The sequence below is a fragment of the Orbicella faveolata genome, unplaced genomic scaffold (genome assembly GCF_042242905.1).
Source record: "Orbicella faveolata isolate gen_17 unplaced genomic scaffold, um_ofav_v1 contig_12, whole genome shotgun sequence".
NCBI classification, from domain to species: Eukaryota; Metazoa; Cnidaria; class Anthozoa; order Scleractinia; family Merulinidae; genus Orbicella; species Orbicella faveolata.
In genome coordinates, this window is record NW_028301539.1 from 8,623,868 (window position 1) to 8,645,518 (window position 21,651).

A 21,651-nucleotide genomic window follows, 5' to 3' on the forward strand; every position below is an offset into this window, starting at 1 on the left:
CACAGAATTTGGAAATCATTTTACCTTTAACTCTCCTTCATATTTTGAGCTGGTCTCCTTTGTAGAATTAAACTCTGTAAGTTATCCCTTCTCAAGAGCTGCAGTTATTTAGTAGGAGATCTCCGTACGGTCAGTCTAGTTATCACAGACACTTTTGCACTTGAGCGAACCACGCCGAGTAAAAGTCATTAAAACGAACTGTGTTTTATAACCCTAAATAAATCGAAAACCATGTGTACTTTAAACAAATCGAGATGTCCCCTTATTAGGAGAACAAGGCTTTTGTTAAGTGGTAAATGCCCAATTATTTTTCATCCTCGCGTTAGTATCAAAACGTAAGAAATCTGTTTGTCATATTGTAGTTGGAAAAAAGCTCAATCTAGTTTTTTCAAGATATATTCAATTAATATTTGACACTTTTTGCTTTTTGTGTGTGCTTTCTATTGACACTTGGGCTTTTGTATCATTTACAGTGTTTGTATATCAAAGCTTTAAGCCTCGCTTTCACCAAGTTGTGTTTATTCAGTTGGCAGGTGCTTTAGCTTTGCTTATTTAGAACAAATTACCCCGTGAAAGAAATGTCTCTTTCAGATATCAAATGATAAAAACAGTTGGAAATAGACAATTAGGCACTATAAAGTTCTGCTATGTGGCCAGGACTCGGAACTAAGTTAAGAAACAATCATTGACATCAAATGTTGTAGCTACAATTCTAAATCTCACTTAGCTCACTTTTTGTCAGAATGGTTGCCAAGGAAACCACACTCGTGGAAAATTTCATCGACCAATCATTCGGATTAGCGTCTCCGATTTTCATAATTAAAAACACTTAAAAAACATGCCAAAAAAAAAAAAAAATGGAAAGACAAGAGTTTGATATTGTAAAGAGCTAAATGTATGAGTTTTCGAGAATGATGTGGTAAAATATACAGATCTGGACACTTTTAAGGAAACATGTTTCTGAACGCTTTCCTTTGGATATTCCAAAAACATATTTTGCAATTAATTATTCTCAATTTGATGAGATTTTCTCGGTTTGGCAAGTATTCTGTGTCTTGATGTACAGTACGCCTTTGTAAACAGAAACGCTTTAATCTCTTACGCAAGAAAGGACCTTAATGCGACCAATGCTTTCTTTATCGTTCCTCCCAATGCTACAAAAGCTACACAATCCAGGTTGAATACCATTGTTGTTATGAGGCACGTAGTCGCAAAATTTAGTTTTGGAGTAAATGACGTGGTTCCTAATTTAATCGTTTGAATTCAATTTGACCCCATCCGGTAGTTTGTTCTGACATCTCTTGTCTAAAACAATTGGAATATGGGACAATTAGTGTGACAATATACAAGACGACTACGCCGGAGGAATTTGAAAACGGAGGTTTTACTCTGAAAACGCATCAAATGTCTTCCGTCCACACTACACCGGAGAAGTTTGAAAACGCAACAATCACCGGTCATTTTGGATTTTTTAGTAAAAGTCGGACAGGGAGATATCAGGATTATCGTAACCTCAACGCTTTGGAGGAACCTCCTTTTTGTGACGGATTAGTACGGACAGAAGGCCAGCTACCGAAAACAATGAAGCTCCGTTTTCAATTTCTCCCCGTGTGGACGGGGCCTGTCATTTTGTCCGCGTGAAGATTATAACCACTCTACTATCAAGGAACGACGGCCAAGGTTCTTAGCTATACACAACCCATTTTTTTGTCAATTTAAGGTTAAAGTCGCAAGGCTTGAACTTCGTGGACGGTTGACAGTAAAAGTGCAGCCTAACAAACGAATAGCTTGTACACCAAGCGCCAACTACCGTACTGATATATTAAATGTATTTAGGAATTACACTGGCCATTAAACGGCAATTATAACATTAGGCTGTGAATCTCCATTTAGGTGATTTTGACCCCAAGGAACGGTTGTGTATGACGTCACTTGTTACTGGTGAAATATTCGACAAGCACTGCACACGCAAACGCTGTTCAGCTTCAGCTAACATGTCCATTTCGAAAAGGGTTAAAAAGAAATTGACGTCCATACGCAAGAAAAAGAAAATGACGTATTTTTTTTTATTGAGCTGGCTCTTTTAATTTTGGTTAAGCTAGCTTTTGTTTCTTTTTACATAGTCAAGTTCTACACTGGTAACTATCAAACTTCATCAGGGGCATTATTTCAATTTGGGGAAATTATATTCCAAATCTCGGAAACGGGAAGTCACAATTGAGATCAACGAGAAGGAACAAGGCGTGGCTAAAACTAGCAAAATTTGAGATCCATTAAAAATTACAGCTACTAACTTAAAAACCAATGTTAACCGTCATGAATTCGAAGTGCCATAGGCTGCTTGCGGTCATGCTTCAAGACTATCCCGGAAAGAAACTAAACACAATGTTCGCCATGTTGGAGAGCTAAATTGAGGGTTGCTCTGGAATATTCAGAACTCTCATCGGTTTCTAATGTCCTTACACTTAACAACTCCATATTGGATACTGAACGATTTCGTGTAGAAGATACTCGTAAAATGTGCCTTCCTGGATTATGCCATTTGAGTTGCCTTTGTGCTCTATTGATACCATTTCGATAATTCTCGCTAAACACCAAGCAAATGATTGGATTGCAGGCGCTGTTAACGTGACCTAGGAAAAATCGTACGAAATACAGTCCACAGGGAATGGACCCATTCCAAAATCCGTCTAACGGCAAAAGAAGAAAATACAACAACCAGCAGAGAAGGAATGCAGTGATAACAGCAAGAATCATCTTAGTGACCTTTCTGTTGGTGGCCAAGGCTCGTCGTCTTGTGACATTGTCAATCAGTCCTGTTCGACGTCGTAAAAAGATCACGATCGCTGTGTATAATGTGATAATGAATAAAAGTGGTAGCCCATAAAATACGACTACCATGAAGTAATGGTAAAACTTTATTGCCCTTTCAGTTTGAAAGATGAGACCGGGAAACCAAAGACATCCAAGGTCACCAGATTGGAAACGAACCATTTTAACACCGTAAAACATTGGAGATCGAGCAGCTAATGCGATCAGCCAAGTGCCGCATAACAAACCAACGGAGACCTTCCTCGAGATGACCACTCGTAGTGGGAACGCCACCGCGAAGAATCTCTCAAAGGCGATGACTACAACGGTCAAGACAGAGACGCAGATTGAAATTTCATGTGATAAAGACACAATTTTACAAAGTACAAGTCCTGGGATTCCCCCAACAACCCATTTAAGTCCAATAAAAACTCGGCTCATCATCCGCGGCATGTAGACTAATGTCAGGAGGAAATCTGCGAACACCATGTTCATTATACAACAGTTGACGGTATTCTTCACGTTTTTGCTCTTGAAATAGACGAATGCTAATATGGTGTTTCCTACGATGGAAGTTACCATCACAATACCGTAAGCGATGATCATGAGCGCTTTTAAGGCGGCGCTGTCTGTGAATCTGAAACATTGGGCGTCTCCCATCATAGCAAAGACTCCTTTGAGACTGTTGTTCATGCTAAGGCTGAGAGTAATGTTTTCCATTTCAACTGAATTCGATTCGTGCATATGGCTCGGGGCACCGCTAATCACAATTATATTTACAGTGAAGGTGTTTTTCCCTGAATATTATAAAGATTAGTAGCTTTTAGTAGCATTTCTGTTTTTTCAAATGTCTATCTTCTCTTGCCATGTGAGTAAATACAGCTGTGTTGTATTTCGAAACGCAGAAAATAAGGAAAAATAAATCCTGGAAATGTCATTCACAATTCTTTGATCATTCAGTTTCCTTTTGTGAGTGAGTAAGTTTGTTTCGAGGTTGAATCCACATCATTTTGAAAACTGAAGGAATCAGGGCGAACTATTATATGTTGTTTAGGAAAAGGCTGCTTTATGTTAACTGAATTTTTAGAGGTTTCCTAGCCGTAGATTATATTGCTGTACTAACGAAGAATTCTTAGAGGAAATTGTCTTGGAAAGGTAATACAGTTCATGCAGTGTCAGATCAGAAGAATCGGGCATTGTTTGTCATTTAGTTGTCAGGTGTGCAAAGATATGTTGTCAATCTTTTGTGGGCGTTTATTTAGCCTGTAAGCAGGCTTTCGTGCGCTGCGACACCAGCAAAGGCGGAGCCGCGAGAGACCAGTGGGCGAGAGAAGCGAGTCGCTGAGGGTTTTGTGTCGCTACTTATGAGAGGCTGTACGCAGGCTAACCTTTTATTTGAGCGTTTCTTTGCCATTTATTTGTCAGGTGTCCAAAGATATATTGTCAAGCTTTGACGGTTCTCGTTTGGACGATCGATTCGCAATGACCTTTGTGTTAGATATCAGGATTAAGAATACTTGCATGATTTCTTACGCAATCAAACGCTCAGCTATGGAAATGCAAATTTACTAAATAAACAACGATACGACCTCCGGACCATAAATAGGTGTCCCAGCATTCTTTGGGTCTGTTTTGCCGCTCATTACATGAGCCTTGTTTTGGGATTACTATTTCTTGCATGTAAGTTATGATTTGACCCTCTGGGCAATGTTGAAATTTAGATGTTCTTCGAATTTTGATCAGCGCCAACCTCACATGGTAGTTTATGAAGCTAATTTTCGGAGCACCATGTGAAAGAAACTTTGGTATTAAGACAGAATTCACCAGAAGTTCGAGTAACAAGTGGACAAAAACCTAGTACCAAGATTATTTACATCGTGTTGCAAACTTCTGTACGACTGTTTTAAATATCTTCTCAAAAAACAAAAAAATTTCTTGCAACACTAAACATCGAAAACGAATGTTGAACTTCGTATGAAACATTTGGAAGTACTGGTCAAATGAAACTGATGATGAAATTTTGCCTTTGTTTGCACAAGTTTTCTGAACTTTAAAATTTATTTTCTCTTGTTCCCATAGGAATTTTTTTTCGGTGTTATTTCAGGCAATTATTCATGTATTTAACTTTAAGAACATGTGAAAATGACTGTAAAATACTTAAAATTATTATGGTACCAGATTTTTGTCCACTACAGCCTGAAATTGCTCGATTTTCTATCGGATTTTGTCTTAAACTCGGTTAGGGAATACTAGGATTACCAGCTAAGTGAAAGACACCTTACGCGCACTGAGTGAGAGAAAAGTCTGCAAAAGATCCTTCGTATTCCTGGCCTCAGACCATTTCCAACAAGGAATTGCTTATACAGTGCAAACTGTATAAACAGGAAGCGTGGGTAACATCATCATGCGGAGACAATGACTATGGATAGTTCACGTCATCAGCAGGAAGGGAGACTCTGTTTCTAAGCCGACGGCACTCCTCTGAACATCGCATGGTAAGCGCTAGCGGGACAGACCCAAAAATACATGGCTACGCACTATAGAGACAGAGATGAGAGGGCTTCGGCCACAGCTGGTACTCCATCCAAAAGCTGGCTGGGGAAAGATAGCTGTGGAGGTCCTTTGTTGCTGTCCTGTGTGTGCCAGTTAGCATGACGGGCGGTAAGTGAGTGAGTGAGCACTGAGTAAACGGAATTACCATCAAGCCCGGAATCGAATTTGATTTTTATTAAGCCATTTCAGTGGTTTCTTTCATTTTGTTTCCAAAAATCAGTGCCCATCATGAATCAGAGGTTACCCAAAATTATCATTCGAGGGCCGGAGGAAAACGCATTTCTTTCCCGCAAGTAGCCAGTGGATTCTGGTCCCAGCAGTTCTTGGCCTGAAATCGAACAGGATGAGACGAAACTGTTCGATACATTCCTTCAGATCATTCAGCATTCAAACAGCATTCAAAATAGAACGGTACTGATACTTCGAGCTGTCATCATTACGGAGCAGCGTCTACAGGTAATTCCCATGAGGTCCTAAAAAGCACCAGCCGATTCAGCACTAGTAGCGATTGCAATGTAGAAGGGCAAATTCCACCTTCTTGTCAGTTAGGTCGCTGCTTTTTGTAGGACATGCCACACTGATGGTGTCTGCATATGTCGTCTAGAATACTGCGGGACTATAAGTTTAGGGCAGCAGCTCGGTAACAAAACAAAGCACGATAAAAGAAAAATCAAAAAAAAATCAGTCCACTAATATGCATATACAAACTTTTTTAACTGAATAGAAACAGGTGGACCCAATAATTTTCAATTAGTCCATGTGATTTGTTTGTTGCAAACAAGGTCACTTATCAAGTTAAGATGTATCTGTTGAATAACAGTGCCACAGCCACATTCTTTTCGTCAGTGAACTGATTACTTCCATTTCACTGAATCTCGTATTGGGAGGCCAGGGCGGCTGAGTTATCGAAGTCGTTTCGCCTTTCTAAACGAGGGTAAAGCTGACGTTATAATAGGTATTGCAAACCTTCCCCTACTGTTAAAACACTTAAAACGTTTTCCAAATCTGACAAAAACTTGTGAGCACAAATTAAGCCTTCTAGCAGGTAAAGATAGTGCACGCTAGAGTTGATAGAAATAAAAGAAGGAATAAAGACGATGTTGATTAAAGCTAGCCACTGTGAACAGTTGTAAACAGTTGTAAACCCCGATGAATATTTATCGTGTCTAAATAATTATTAAAGATTAAAGATCAAAGATTAAAGATTAGCGGAGCTCGTCTATATGTTGTTGAATGACGATGAAAAATATTGGGGAGGACTGTTTTCCTATTGTGGCACTTGAATTGGTTGGCTTATTATTGACTGCTTTTGTTGAAAGAATAATGATCGCAAAGAACCTACGAGTGACAGGCCAATTAGGAAGTCAGAAATGCAATATGTTCAGATGAGTGCTGTGTTAACAGACAACTACAATGGACCGTGTTAAAAATCAAATAACGTTGGTTTATGATAACAGTAGGACAAAGTGATTGGCAATTCAACATGTACCATTTTTAACTACTTATTATAACCAAGAGTGAAGTCTTAACGGGAAATTAAAATCTCGAACTGAGACGTTGCTGTAATAACCCCAGCGATAGCAAGGTCAATACGGCAAGGCTGAGGTTTGAGATTTTCCCGTAAAGATTTCACTGTCGGTTAATAAGTAGTTCATTATATCGCTTATAAAATGGCTTTAAATTTCCTTTGCTTTGTTTTTGCAGGCGCGTAATCGGCCCGTGCCCATTATGGGACATATTAATACATTGAAACTAGCCAATCAGAGCGCGCTTTATATCGGCTACAAACACAAGCCATATCATAAAAGGCGTTAACGCCACACTTTTGGACACCCTCAGGGTTGAATCTGACCAGTGTATGGTGGTAAGCTATGATCTTTATTCAAGCATAAGCTTTAGCTGTTAACGGAATACTTCATGTTGATCATAATTCAAAATATTAATTCGAGCATCCCGCAACTCAATATTTTGACGTCGCTTGTCAAAAGGGTCACCTTTAAGTCAAAAGAAGAAACCAATATCCGGAGAAGGCAAAACGTGGGAAAAGTGTTAGAAATCGACTTCAAGCAACGCAATAAAGTGGCAAATGTACGTTTTATTAGTATTTTTTCTTCGACCTTTTTTTGAGCTTGTGTCATCAAGCGATTTCGGTTACATCAAATGCTAAGGCTAAATTCATATATTGTGAGAATAATTAGACCTTTTTTCTCGTGTGATGAATGTATTTCAGAAAAAAATGCAATATTTTATTCTGTGAAGCTGCTTGTAAACATGAATTACGAACTTCGAATTTTGTTCTGAAAATGATAAAAATGACATTTTGTGGTGTATTTTCGTACCTCTATGATAAGGACACCATTTTCAATTTATTTTAGATAGGGTACATTAAAACAAGCCATGTTGATAGTGAAATCTGACAGGTGTTCCTTGATAAAACAAAATAATGAATCAAGGAAGCTCGCGCTAATTATTTCTGCGCATCCTTACTGCGCACGCAAATTCACACGCCACGTCATGCATGAGAGCGCGCGCTAAGTAATAAAATGAACAGTGATAGGGCAGATGGCCAATGCTATAGCTTTGCCTGGCTTTAACACTCTTGGACGTTCGGTGACTTCTATTTTTCTTTTGATGGATTATTTTCTCTACCGATTTTCTACGTTTAGCGAAAAAAATGAAGAAAATATATCGTCTAGAAGTTTGAATTTTTTTGGAAAATGCACCATCGAATTCCGTTCCTTTCAGCTCTTCGTTTATCTGTGCGACGGTTTCAAATGCCTCTTGAAGGGTTAAGTTTTGTGAAAACGTTGGTTACGGTGGAGCTATTTACCCAACAGACCCACTTACACAAAACATGACTCTGATCGTTTGCCTCCGTTGACTCACCTTCAATATTTTTAACTATAAACTCCTGTCGACCATGCTGAATTACGTGCGCCAGTTTCTCAAAATCAAGGTAGTTTTACACACGAACGAACTCGGTGACCCCCAATTTTTTTTTTACATTTCTGACACAAGTAACTCATTTTCCGACTGCAGTAAAAAATTTTAAAAAATCTATCGACAGGAAAATCTTCGCGCGAACGTCCTTAAGTGCTTGCGCTATAAAGTGACTATTTAAGAGCAAATGTCAGCCAAAATGCAACAGAAGTCGAAAAATCGATTTTCTCTTTTTTTTCGCCCACAAATAGCCTTTTATAGGAGTATATAGAATGTGATAGAGTTTTTTTTTTAGGCTCGAAGCGCTTTAGCTTCGGAAAAAAAAATCGAGAAAACCGATTTTTGCCTCGACCGTCGCCAAATTGTAGTCTGACAGGTGTTCTCTGATGAAAACAAACCAGTGAAGTGGCTCCTCGATAACGTGACTATTTTGGTCTGAAAAAAAAAAACTATTAATATATCTAGGTTTTACAACTAATAATTAGACATCGCTAAGGTAAGCTTTACAGCAAAGAAAGATGAATTAGCAAAATTCAGCAATAAAAATAAAATGTAACGATAAAATGAAACTAGACACGATTTTGTTAGTATTGGAGACTTGGGTTGAGGGCTACTCCAAAATATTCGAAACCTTCATCAGATCTTAAAACCCTTACATTTAACAACAGGATATTGGATCTAGAATGATCTCTTTCAGAAGATACTCTTAGATTAAACCTTCCTGTCCTTTTCCGTTTTAGTCGATTTCCTGCTCTTCTGATACAATTTCGATAATTCTCGCTGAACACTAAACAGATTATTGGATTGCAGGCGCTGTTAACGTGACCTAGGAAAAATCGTACGAAATACAGTCCACAGGGGATGGACCCATTCCAAAATCCGTCTAACGGCAAAAGAAGAAAATACAACAACCAGCAGAGAAGGAATGCGGTGATAACAGCAAGAATCATCTTAGTGACCTTTCTGTTGGTGGCCAAGGCTCGTCGTCTTGTGACATTATCAATCAGTCCTGTTCGACGTCGTAAAAAGATCACGATCGCTGTGTATAATGCGATAATGCATAAAAGTGGTAGCCCATAAAATGCGATTACCATAAAGTAATGGTAAAACTTTATTGCCCTTTCAGTTTGAACGACGAGATCGGGAAACCAAAAACATCCAAGTTCACCAGATTGGAAGCGAATCATCTTGACACCATAAAACATTGGAGATCGAACAGCTAATGCGACCAGCCAAGTGCCGCATATCAAACCAACGGAGACCTTCCTCGAGATGACCACTCGTAGTGGGAACGCCACCGCGAAGAATCTCTCAAAGGCGATGACTACAACGGTCAAGACAGAGACGCAGATTGAAATTTCATGTGATAAAGCCACAAGTTTACAAAGCACAAGTCCTGGGATTCCCCCAACAACCCATTTAAGTCCGATAAAAACTCGGCTCATCATCCGCGGCATGTACACCAGTGTCAGCAGGAAATCTGCGAACACCATATTCATTATGCAACAGTTGATGGTATTCTTCATGTTTTTGCTCTTGAAATAGACGACTGCTAATATGGTGTTTCCTACGATGGAGGTTCCCATCACAACACTGTAACCGATGATCATGAGGGCCTTTAAGGGGATGCTGTTAGTGAATGTGAAACACTCGGGGAGACTGTTGTTCATGTTGAGGCTGATAGTGAAGTTTTCAAGTTCTTTGATTCTAGCCTGATGCTTGAGTCACGGCTCATTTAGAGCTGTTTCGACAAAAGGTTTTTCCGAAAAAATCGTGAAACCAAGAAGAAAGGGGGAGCATCAATACACCTACGTTTTTGTGCTTAAACACCTTTAGCTTCACCTAAGCAACCGTAAACCAATATTACCCAATATACCTTTCGACACGGTTTTACGTTTTTCTTGGAGACCCTTCGCCCAAGCAGCTGTATAGTTGCAGAAAAGGCGTTTTTTCTTGAGTATTATGAAGATTAGTAGCCTTTAGTGGCATTTCTGTTTTGTTTTTGTTTTTGTTTTTGTTTTTGTTTTCAAACGTCTATCTTTCCTGACTATGAAAATAAATACAGCTGCGCGTTTTTCGAAAAGCCTAAAACAGGGGGGGAAATGAATTTTAGAAATTTCATTCACAGTCTTTCCATCATTCAGTCTCTTTTTGTAACTGAATTGAATCCAAGTCAATTTAATGCTCAAAGGCCAACTCGTGATATTTGGTACGGATATGTTGAGAAGTACAAAGGACAAGGGTTATCCAAAAGATTTTGAGGAGTTTGTGTGTTGCGTGACCCAGCGTAAATGTTAGAGCAATCAGAACCGACCAAACGCGAAAGATCAGTTTATCTCCTCGGCAGCCATTGGTTCACAGCGTTCTTCATAAATAATTCATCAGATGCAGGTTGGCGAGGTAGTAAGATTTCAGATGCGATAATCTGAAGTTCGCGGTTTCGACGAAGGTCGGGGGTTCGAGTCTTGGTGCGGGATTATTTTTCTTCTGAGGTACAAACGTATGGTTTGCGTTTATATAGACATTGGGAAATAGAAATTGCCAGCCCATAAAAGTAATTTAATGATGTAAGAAAATGAGACAGTAAGGAGATTTGAAATAAGGATCACAACGTAATATATAGAGACACAATAACCAATAAGCATCTCACCGAACCGAATGAATTGAACAACAACAACAACAACAATTAAACTTGGGAACCTGCGTAAACACAAAATGCATATCACTACATCTTATCCCGTCTCAAGGAAGGATGACCAAATGAAAGAAATGTTAAAGAAAATTCGTTTAAGATTGATTATAATTCAATGCAAAGCTAAGAAATGCATTTAGCAGCCGGGAAACGTCCAAAATTTCAGACTTAAGTTGTTTAAGTTTAACAATTGTTTACGCTGAGGCAAAATTTGAATATTATTTTTGCCGACGGCTTGGCAGTCATTATTGACCGTGGCTTTACCGATCTTTTACGAGGACATTAACTGAAGCATTTCTTTTTTCTCTCTCTTTTTTATTTTGATCAAACAAAGCGAGGCAGTTTTCATACTTTGTTAATACAATATGGATCAGCACATACGAACGTCATATAAAGGAAATCTTGTTTGCTTCTAAAGATCTCTTGGTTTTCGACCGTAACTCGGAAATTGCAAAGAAAGTTTCCACAACAAAGAGTCACCTACTGCAATTTGGCAGTTCACTTCACTGTGAATTCTCCAGGCTGAAACCTCCAGCAAAAGTTTTGAAGACTGCATTGAATTAGACTTTTCTATAGATCAAGGAATCAGCCACTTTTCCTGCTGTTTTTACCTGACAGGATCGCGGGACGGAAGAAAGGACAGTGGAACGGACATTTGCTCGCTCTACTGCTCGCACAGTGATGTCATAGCGGAGCTCCGGCGGCCCGAAGGGCCGCCAAGCGGAGCCCCATACCCATATAGGGAAGCAAAGGAAACCCATGAATTGATTTTCTCATGGTTATCATGACTAGCGGTATTGCTCGTGGGCGCGTACGCACGACGGCGACGACGACGGAGTCGCGCAAGATGGCGGCCATACTCCAGCTAATAGGTTGACAGAGACATGCACCCTCGGTTTGTAGCGGGAGAATGCCATTTTTCTTGGCGGGATTTTGAAAGAGAAACGATAGCGGAGGTTGATCTAATGTTTTTAAGACAGGGTTGCACTGAAGCAAAAAACAGAAAGCAAGAATTAACGGGCAAAGAAGTAGCGAAGAAGATCGCGAAAAAGACTGAGCGGGCCAGCGCTGGGGAAGGAGGCGAAACAGTACTGAACAACGCCGTGAATTATAGCTAGTCAAGGGCTAGAGAAAGGAGGTGAAATAATACCGAACAATGCCGTGAACCAAAGCTAACGAGGGCTATAGAAAGGAGGCGAAAGTACCCGACAAATCAGAAGACTGCAGAACTCCTCATGGCCAAGTTCAAAATTCGCGCGAACGTGATGCTGTGCAGCCGTGCAAGAAAATTCAAAAGTCACATGATTTGGTCAGGTGATGAACAAGAGAAATCAAACGTACCCGAGAGTTTTAGAGAAATTACAAAACAGTAAACGTAGCGGAAAGAAGTGGTTGATTCGTTGATCTATCGAAAATATAACTTCAGTTCAGTCTTCACAACTTTTGCTGCAAGTGTCTGCCTGGAAGATTTACACTGGCCGAACTGAATTGCCAACTTGCGGTAAGTGACTTTTGTTGTTGCGTTTGCTCTGAAAATTATTAAGTTGCCTCGGCGATATAAGCTTAGCTAAGCTTATTTTCAATTGGAATCCATTGAAAGTCTTCCTTATTTGAAGCCATGCTGTAAGAGATTTTAAAAATTGCATCGTTTTAATTTCGCTCGTTTCTAAACAATAACACGTGGGTCGCTTTGGAGGTTGCTGTAAGTTGTAAACAAATAAAGTTTTCTGTCGATTTTCGTCGTCAACTTAAGCGTATAACCTCACGTCTAAAAATAAGCTTAACCAAAACCGTACTTGTAAACACGGCCGGGCGAGGTTTGAAGTTTACTCTGAGTTAGTTAGCACTGCCGCTTCGTAGACTGCTAAAATTTCTTCATCTGTTTTGAAAACCAAGAAAGGTCTACAAACCATTTTAAGCCGAAGCGAACAGGATTTGCTAAATTTACTTTTGTTCCTATGTGAATATTTGCATATTGTGATTACAAAGTATGGAGATTTCCTTGTTTTGTTAGTTCAATTTATTCGGTTTGGCGAAATGCTTTTGTGAATTCCGAGGTTCATTTGGTTGAAGACTGGTAAAGCTACTGCCAATAAAATGACTGCAAAGCTAAATTAAACCGTCGGCAAAAATACAGACTCTCAGTAATATTCACTCAAATTTAAGCGTGAATAATTTTTAAACTTGAACACTGCAAGCTTAAACGAATTTTCTTTATCCTCTCTTTTATTCGGTCACCTTTCATTGAGAAGGGATTGCTGTTGATACTCGAGCTCAGATGTAGTGATATGCATCTTGTGTTTATAATGTAGATTTCCTCGTTTTATTTTGTTGTCTGTCCAATTAGTTCGGTTTGGTGAAATGCTTATACAGTGTATAGTCCAAAATGTCGAGTAGACGATTATGCATGGCAATCCTGTCGGCAAATTAAGCTCTGCTTTGATTTTGATTGGCTATTTCATTTTATTTATGCCATTGGTTTTGGTTGGGGTACATGGACCCTATTTTCTTAATAAGAGGTTATTCCCCAATATGGTATTTACACTTAATATGGAAATGATCCTAAAAAGTGAGATTGTACTAATTAACTCGGTAAATTGAACAGTGTAATAGAAGTTCTTGCCCTGACCATTTCTCAGTAATAAGAATAACTTTTACATACATATATATACACAATTTAGTTGGAGAGAGCGCTCTCCTATCTCCACTCTCTCTCTCTCTCTCTCTCTCTCTCTCTCTCTCTCTCTCTCTCTCTCTCTCTCTCTCTCTCTCTCTCTCTCTCTCTCTCTCTCGGCTCTCTTCTTCACACTAATTTGTTATTAACTAACTTGTTAAATGAATATTATTGACTGTTTTCTTTGTTGTGCATGCATACTTTTTTGCTCGTTGAAGAAAGTTTCAGTTTCTTCCTGGCTGTACAGTGTCCTTTGTCCTGTCCAGTACCAATTCGTTTGTGATATAACTTTGTGAATTCTCTATTCTCCTTAAATTTTATCTCATCAGGTTGATAGAATGCACTCTCAGAGTGTTCCATCATTGTCTTCAGTCGCTACAATTTTCTGGGAAAAAGCAATAGTTTTCTTAATTTCCTTTTACTTTGTGTTAGGACTTTTTAGCATGCCTGTAATTGGCCCATGGGCATTACCGGAGAATAATTTTCAAGTAAAGAATTACATTTGTTTTAGTGTTGAGTGTTTTAAATTGTTATGAATTAGGCATTTATTTTTATTTTTATTTTTTAAATTTTTTATTTTAGTCGCATGCAATGTTTTATGATTTTACCGAGGTATACTATGTAAATGTGAATAATGCACTGGAATTGGCCAATCAGAGTGTGCATTATATCGGCTTTAAACACAAAGCATGTATAATAAATGACTTGTATGTAAATGATATTTTTATTACAGAGAACTGGACAGGGCAAGAACTTCTCCTTCTTTTGTGAATTTATATATTAATTCCTCTCAGTGCTGTCAAAGATGTCTCAGGAACCTTCATTTCTGATAATCTATTATTTTCCACCATACCTACAGCACAGAAGCTCACCAAATCCTAACTGATAACTAACGTGTGTGTATCTCTAGCCTTTGCTGTCTGCTACATGTATATTCTGTTATCCTGCCTTAACTGTTAGAAACAATTTTGACAGAGCTGTTTCAACAGTTTCACTTAAATTGATTTCCAGTAACAGTGCTACATGTAGCAGTGTTATTGAGTATGACCTTTATGGTGGATTTTAAATTTTTATTTTTTTATGATTACAGACGACAACAAAATATAGATGTGTATACATAACCTGATGTTGGTGTTGGTTACAAACCGTAGTTCATAATAGTCATCCTATTACAGGTAAGGGGGAAAAGTTCAGAAAGTTTAGAACATTTCTTCTCCCAGCACACCTTCTGTCTATAGGTGCAATAATTGAGAGGTTATATATATATATATATACGAGGAGTATTGTAAAGTTACTGTATAAACTTAGTATGAAAATCTGACATTTGAATGCCTCCTTTGCTAAAATTAGTCACGATTTAATTGTTATCTCTCCCTGTGAATTCATAGAGATTCCAGAGGCAAATTATCACGTAATGTGGAAGTCCTGTCTTCAAGTGAGGGAAAATGACACAAAAGAGTTACAATGAAAGTAAAAAGAATAGATCGTTTTCACGTGACGTCATCGCTTTCTAAAATCCAAAACTAAAGAACCACCAAAGTTTTTATCCTCGTTAGGCATAAGAGGTGGTATATTTATATCTGTTCACAATTTTACAGTTCAATAACGTGCTTCGTTTGGAATCCAGAGCATTTTGAATGTCAGGGTTATGGAGGTGCGTGACATAAGGCTAAGATCGAGTTCGTCAAAAAATATAAACTTATCTCGTGATTTTGAGCTTTTTTAGAAATTTGAGCATTACGAAAAGTGCTTATGTAAATGCTTCTTTGATCAGTACTGATAATCAGTCGCCTAGATAGCCAAAGAAAGTTCCAGATGTTTACTCTATTTTCCGGCTGCCATATTGGTGTACCACGGAGGTACACCAACATGGCGTTTTCATACTGGGCTCTGTAAATATCTGCGAAACATTTCGACGAATATCTGAAGTTTGGGGGAACGTACAGGCCTAAAACTTGGAGAAGTGTCTTATTTAGTTACCTTCTATAACATCATAATTTCATAGCTTTTTCCAAAGGATGGTTTTCAATTTATTCTTTTTATTGCGTGACAGTGAAAATGATCTATTGTGAATGTTTACATGGTGTACATTATACATCATGTAAAGGTATTTGGTGAGTGCCAAAGGCATAACATTTCATGTATTGCTTTTTCAGGACAAATTATATAACAGTGATGTTTTAAAAGGTGTGATCAGAAAAATAATGAGTACATTGTCCAGGCATCACCAGTTTATGGACGGCATATGTAGACAGTAAGAGATTAACCGTAAGCACCACGTAAGTTAGTTTTATGCTTATGACTTCTTGTTCTTGGATTTTGTGTCATTTCATCACAAGAATAGGTAATGAAAGATGCAATAGTTGTTGCAATATATTTTTGAAGGAAAACTTATAAGTCTGCCTATGCTGGATAACAGCCAGGTGTAAACTGAATGTGAAGCAAACACTCTGTTAAAGATGGGGCAACCCTAAAACCAAGAAACCGGAATCCTGAATCTGGAACCAAAAACCGGAATCCAGAAACCGGAAACCGGAATCCGCAAATCAAAGAAAATAAGTTCTTCAAATACACAAAAATTGTTTTGCTTAGCTTTTCGACAGTAAAAAATAAGCTGCCAAGTAAAAAGGACCTCAAACTTAACCTTTTTTGAAACAAAAATCCCCCGTCTGTTGAAATCGTGCAACCGTTATTTCTAGTGAGGGCTATGATTATGAGAATCTCAGTAAAGTGCGTCTTAATTTTATTCCAAACACCTCGAGAGCGTCTGAAATAAGCTTGCTGGTAATTGCCATTTTGTTCAATAAGTGATCTTCAATTTACCGGAAGTATAAATTTATCCTTTATGTCTAGTAGATACTGAACAAGATAGAAAATTTCATAGAGAACAGGATATCCGTCAGTGGCAGCCCCCTGTACATTGACGGTCAGGCCCCCCACTTTCGAAGTCCAAAGGCTAACCTGTCTGGTCTAAATATGAAATTTGATTTTTCCAACAGATACGAGACCAATTCCAGATTAACACAATTTTCACACTGATACTGTGACAAATCAGCATTTCATATTCGTGGCGGCCATCATATTAAAACAATTTGTAGAAATGTTGCGCACTTACTTCCATCTGCTTCTCACTTGCCAACAGATCAGACCACATGTTGTTAAAAGATGCTAAAAGACTGCCAGAAACTCACTGCAATAGCCTTTAATAGCTTGTTGTTAATGTGCTACTCACCAGTCTTCTCAGAGCAATTTGATCTAGACAAGAACCGGGCTCTCACCAGGGCCAGCTTGAACAAAAGATGGGTAACTTAACCTATGAGCAGGCTCTCGTGTTTGGGCTGGGGGCGTGAGTGGCAAAGCCGCATGAAGGCTCTTGGTGACGTGCCAATGCAGAAAAACACTAGACACCTATTTAGCCTGCTCAGACACTAGAGACAGATACTAGAGCCTGCTCGCAGGCTATGAGTAACTCTATCCACCCAAAAAATCAGTAACCCTGACTGGATAGTGATGTACCCAATGGATAGCTTTATGCAACTTTTGAACAACCGGGCCAGATATATAGCTAAGGGTTGTTCAGAACTAGTCAATCATTTTTTAGCAATTACAGTCTGTGGCTGAAGTAAAGCCAAGAAAATAACTAACAAGAAAATAATTTTTGCTCATATTTATTAATTAGACATTGCTGAAGTAAATTATTTCTATCATCATTCATAATATCTGGATTCCAGATTCTGGTTTTCAGTTCCGGATTACAGATTCTGGATTCCAGATTCTGGATTCCGGATTTCGGTTTCCACATTCAGTGTTTTGGGGTTGCCCCAGATGATGTATGTGCATATGTTAATCTTGAATAATCTGAAATTTCAGAGAGTTTAAAAATGTCATATCATATCTGTGATGGTTCTGAGGTGGAGGGCTGTTACATGTAGATGTAAATGTCTCATGCACGATTTTTCACTTCTTATGATTCAGGTGAAAATAGCTTCTGTATCTGTTGATGTGCAACAACCTACACCAATATTTCAGCCTAATAATGTACAGTGTATATTAATTAACCAAATTATGCTGTTTTTAGTTGACCAGTGCAACTGCATAGTAATGTGATGTTGAAGTGCACAAATTTACAAACATGCCCAGTGTCAACTTGTCAAATATATGAACTGGCCAGACAGTGTAGATTACAAAATTCTCTGAAAGGTAAGATGTTTCTTAAACATTATTTTGTAATTGTTTTCCTCAAGAAAAGATTCATACCCCACATGGAGGTTTTTTCTCTGTTAGAGCTCTTGATTCCTGATACTTTAATTTGGAATTTCTAAAGACTGGCCATGAATGGGTGTTGGGTGTGAATATCTTCTGGAACTGCACATTCATTCATTGAGTAAGCAAGAACATCAGTATTTATCCTAACAAACTCTGATTTTCTTCTGGAAGCTGAACTCATATACAGTTGTACAGTTATATGTACATGTACAAACAAACAGCCTGGATGACCCTGTGATTGGGACTGTGCACATTGTTGTAACTTCCAGTGTTCCAGTTTCTTGTTTGAAGCAAATTGCATTTGCTCTCGAAAGTAAGTTGCGAAGTTCATAACAGTTATGTAAGTTTGCTTTGTATCTCAGGGCAGAGCCTGCCACTGTGAAAGTTGGAGTACCAACCCCTAGCATTTGATTCACTACTAACACTCAGTAAACAAGTCACAATGAAGTACACTGTATATCAAAGAGAGGAATTACATGCCTGTTCCTGTCAGTCAATATATGAACAGTTTACAGATGGGCAGCCTGTATTAAAACATCAAAGATTTTCAAAGCAAGCATGGCCTGGTGAGATATTTCTGACAGATATATTAATTTGTGAAAAGTGCTATAAACAAATGCATCTGGGAACAAATTAATTTATCATGGATGCAGCTTCTGAGAGATCCCCAATATTAATGGAACATACACTGCTCATACATGTAAAAGAGTTCAGTAATTCATTACTTATGATTGTAATGCTTTGTTTGGTTTCTCTGTATTTACAGACAACTTGATGGGATTATAAATTCTGCACCAAGTTCATTGAATAAACTGACTTGGAGGTTCAGTTCTGCAACCCATCCTTTGTGTAGTAATATCATAGCTGCAACATTGTGACAGATACACTGCATTACATTATTAAGAAACACATATTAACTAATTATTTTTAAGTGCCTGTTAAATTAATCAGTTTTTCTTAGAGATAATTTACTCATGGTTTATTTAAATAATTGGCTTTTTGGCTTTAAAATGATATTTATTGAGCTTTTAAATCAATTTTGTGATAATCTGCATTGGACATGGCATAAATTGATATTTTGCCAACACGAAATGGAGAACTGGGTCTTAAGCAAAGTTGCAGGATTAGCATTTTTGTAGAAAGAAAGGGTTGAGAAATTTGTGACGTTCTACAGACAGCCTTGCCATTCGCAATGTCCAATAAGGTTAATTTGTTCCATTCTGTTGTAGAAATAGTGTTCTCTAATTTATAAATTACTTCAATCTGTTGTTTAAATGATTTCCTTATAACCCCATGTCTGGCTTTGGTGCATGTAGGATATTGATGTATTTTTTATCCATTTTGCTGTAAATTATCGTAAGTGATGTGTCAATCAAAACATATCTTGGATATGCTGGGCTCTTCTGACAAATGTACCTATGCCTGATATCCTTGGAGTGCATTTGGTTGTGTAGTGCAGACAAAATACATGTACATAATATAATTTCCTCTTAGCTTACTGATAATTCTTGGTATAATTTAATCATAGCAAAATTAATTAATGGAACCCAATAACAGCTCTTGTAGTCCACAATGCCAGTCGAGAAAAAGAACAAATCACATTGAAATTGAGTAATAAAATTACTATTAGAAGCCTATGCAAGTATTCATGATCAGCAAAAAAAAAAAAAATATATCGTAATTACCATTTATGCGAGGGTGATTTTGCTCATTGCAAACCCTTCCAGCAGGAGCAGACTCCATACAATAGTGAAGATGGCTAAATGCATCTTTGGGGACAAGTTAGAAAACAAAACTTTCCAACTTTTCACATATGTATACTGTTTTGGTATTTTTGTGAGATTACATTTGGTAGAGATTCAGGGACTGAGTATATTGTAACCACTGTATTTCAATCAGTCCCCACAACAAAAAAATGTGTAAACTTCTTTTGTGTGGGAGTCCCCATGTTAACTAAGGAAGAATATGATGATTAATAACAATGCCTTGTCTTTCTCAATAAGGTAGGAAAGAACAAGAAATGCCACCAAAAAGCACAGAAGACAGTTGTGTTATGTGATCAAGATTTTTGGTGGCTTTCCAGAAATCCTTGAAATCATGGCTCCATATTTCATAATCACACCATCTTTCACCTCGATCTGCTGATGTAATACTAGTTCCGGCTGAAACTATTAAATCATTCGCAATTTACCTCATACATGTTGGATTATTTTCATTAGTAGCAAAATTCCGAAAAATAACTGAGGAGCTCCGCTTTTAGGCTGGCCTAAATCTATATATTAAACAAATCGGCCTAATGGTTTAACGAAAGATTCCTACCCATGATGCTCCGCTGATGCGCTTCGCTCGCTAGAGCTCCGCTATAAAATCCTTCTGGAGGAGAACTTCTTGAAGAGCACAGTTTAGTTTATTTTTGAGCTCTCGTAACCGTATATATGTATTGCTGTACCAACAGAAATCTTAAGAAGAAATTTTGTTAGAAAGATACAGCTCATGCATTACCCTTTAACAAATCGGGCATTGCCGAGTTTGCCATTTAGTTTTCAGGGGTGCAAAGATATGCGGTCAATCCTTTATTAGCGTTTGGACGATTCGCATTGACCATGGTATGGGATGTGACGACTTTGAGCAATTCCATGAAATAGCAAACGTCTAGCTCTTAAAACGCAAATTTACTAAATAAATGAGCAGGTGACGTTCAAAAATTTGCCCCCAGATTCCCTGTCTCTGTTTTACTCCTCGTTGAACCGTACCTCGTTTCGGGATTACTATCATGTAAACAATGATATTAGCCCAAGGGGCAATGTTGGACTATGCATGGCCAATCATAAAGCTTACCCTCGGGGTGCTGTGTATAATGAGGTTTGGGCGCTTAATATTTAACGAGCTTGGGGAATACTAGCATCAGTAGTGAAGTTAAATTCACAGCTTTTGTACTAGGAGAAGTATTTAATTCAATGTGTTGGAGCTCAGTAGAGTAATAACTCTTTGTTTCAATAGCAAAACTCGATGACAGATGTTCCTGTTACTTTACGCCCACGATGCTGGTGTCCTTCCGAGGGGCACCAAAATGGTGTCTCCATACAAAGCCCTATTCATTTGGGGTCCGAATAACGCGCGAATGAAAAACTGCACAGAACTAAATCTTGTTGAGGTTGTTTAAATGTCATTTATCCTATTCCAGATTCTAGACTTAACTCGTTGACGAACAGTTACGATGTTTATAACGTGAGAGTGAAAACCAGCCATAGGTCTCGTTCGCAGCTTGACCATGTCGTGAGACCGACCGGGATAGGGCGAAACAGTTCGATAAGTTCCTTTAGATCACAGCAGCATGCAAAGCATAAAAACGGTGGCGCGATTGCCTGCCATTATACGGAGTAACTTCTACATGTAATTCCCGTGGTTTCCTCAAAAGCACCAGCCGATTCAGCACTGGCTAGTAACGATTCTCACGTAGAAGGACAAATTCTCTTTTGTTATCACTTAGGTTGCTGCTTTCTGCAGGACATACTATACTGATGATGTGTGCATATGTATATGTTGTCTAGAATTACGATGCAAAAATACTGTAGAGGCCTGTTTTCCTAACGCGGGCATTTGATTGGCGGATTGTTGATTGCTTTTGGGGAAAGAATAATGGTCGCAAATAACCTGAGAGTGACGGGCCAATCAGGAATTCAGAGCTGCAGTATGCTCAGATAAGTGTTTTATT

General features: G+C 38.4%; 2 protein-coding genes and 1 long non-coding RNA gene across 5 annotated transcripts; 1 reads left to right on the plus strand and 2 right to left on the minus strand.

Annotated features, from left to right (window-relative positions):
- Positions 1 to 2,376: 2,376 nt before the first annotated feature.
- LOC110058078 (RYamide receptor-like) lies at positions 2,377 to 3,504 on the minus strand. The gene has a single exon (XM_020764667.2). The coding sequence runs from the start codon at positions 3,502 to 3,504 to the stop codon at positions 2,377 to 2,379; it is 1,128 nt and encodes a 375-aa protein (XP_020620326.2).
- A 5,384-nt stretch (positions 3,505 to 8,888) lies between these two features.
- On the minus strand, positions 8,889 to 9,974 carry LOC149116448 (QRFP-like peptide receptor). Its single transcript, XM_089279758.1, has one exon. The coding sequence runs from the start codon at positions 9,972 to 9,974 to the stop codon at positions 8,889 to 8,891; it is 1,086 nt and encodes a 361-aa protein (XP_089135884.1).
- Positions 9,975 to 11,255: 1,281 nt separating this feature from the next.
- Positions 11,256 to 20,131, plus strand: LOC149116449 (uncharacterized). 3 transcript variants are annotated; one of them, XR_016205753.1, is made up of 5 exons: positions 11,256 to 12,497; positions 14,761 to 14,845; positions 15,059 to 17,870; positions 18,299 to 18,502; positions 18,703 to 20,131. It is a non-coding gene; the product is annotated as an uncharacterized LOC149116449 (long non-coding RNA). The 3 variants fall into 3 exon arrangements; XR_016205752.1 differs by having other exon boundaries at positions 15,827 to 17,870; XR_016205751.1 differs by having other exon boundaries at positions 14,761 to 17,870.
- Positions 20,132 to 21,651: the final 1,520 nt, after the last annotated feature.

What these genes read in the sequence shown, in the direction of transcription:
- LOC149116448 (XM_089279758.1), bottom strand. Translation starts at nt 9,974, where the DNA reads ATGAACAACAGTCTCCCCGAGTGTTTCACATTCACTAACAGCATCCCC.
- LOC110058078 (XM_020764667.2), bottom strand. Translation starts at nt 3,504, where the DNA reads ATGAACAACAGTCTCAAAGGAGTCTTTGCTATGATGGGAGACGCCCAA.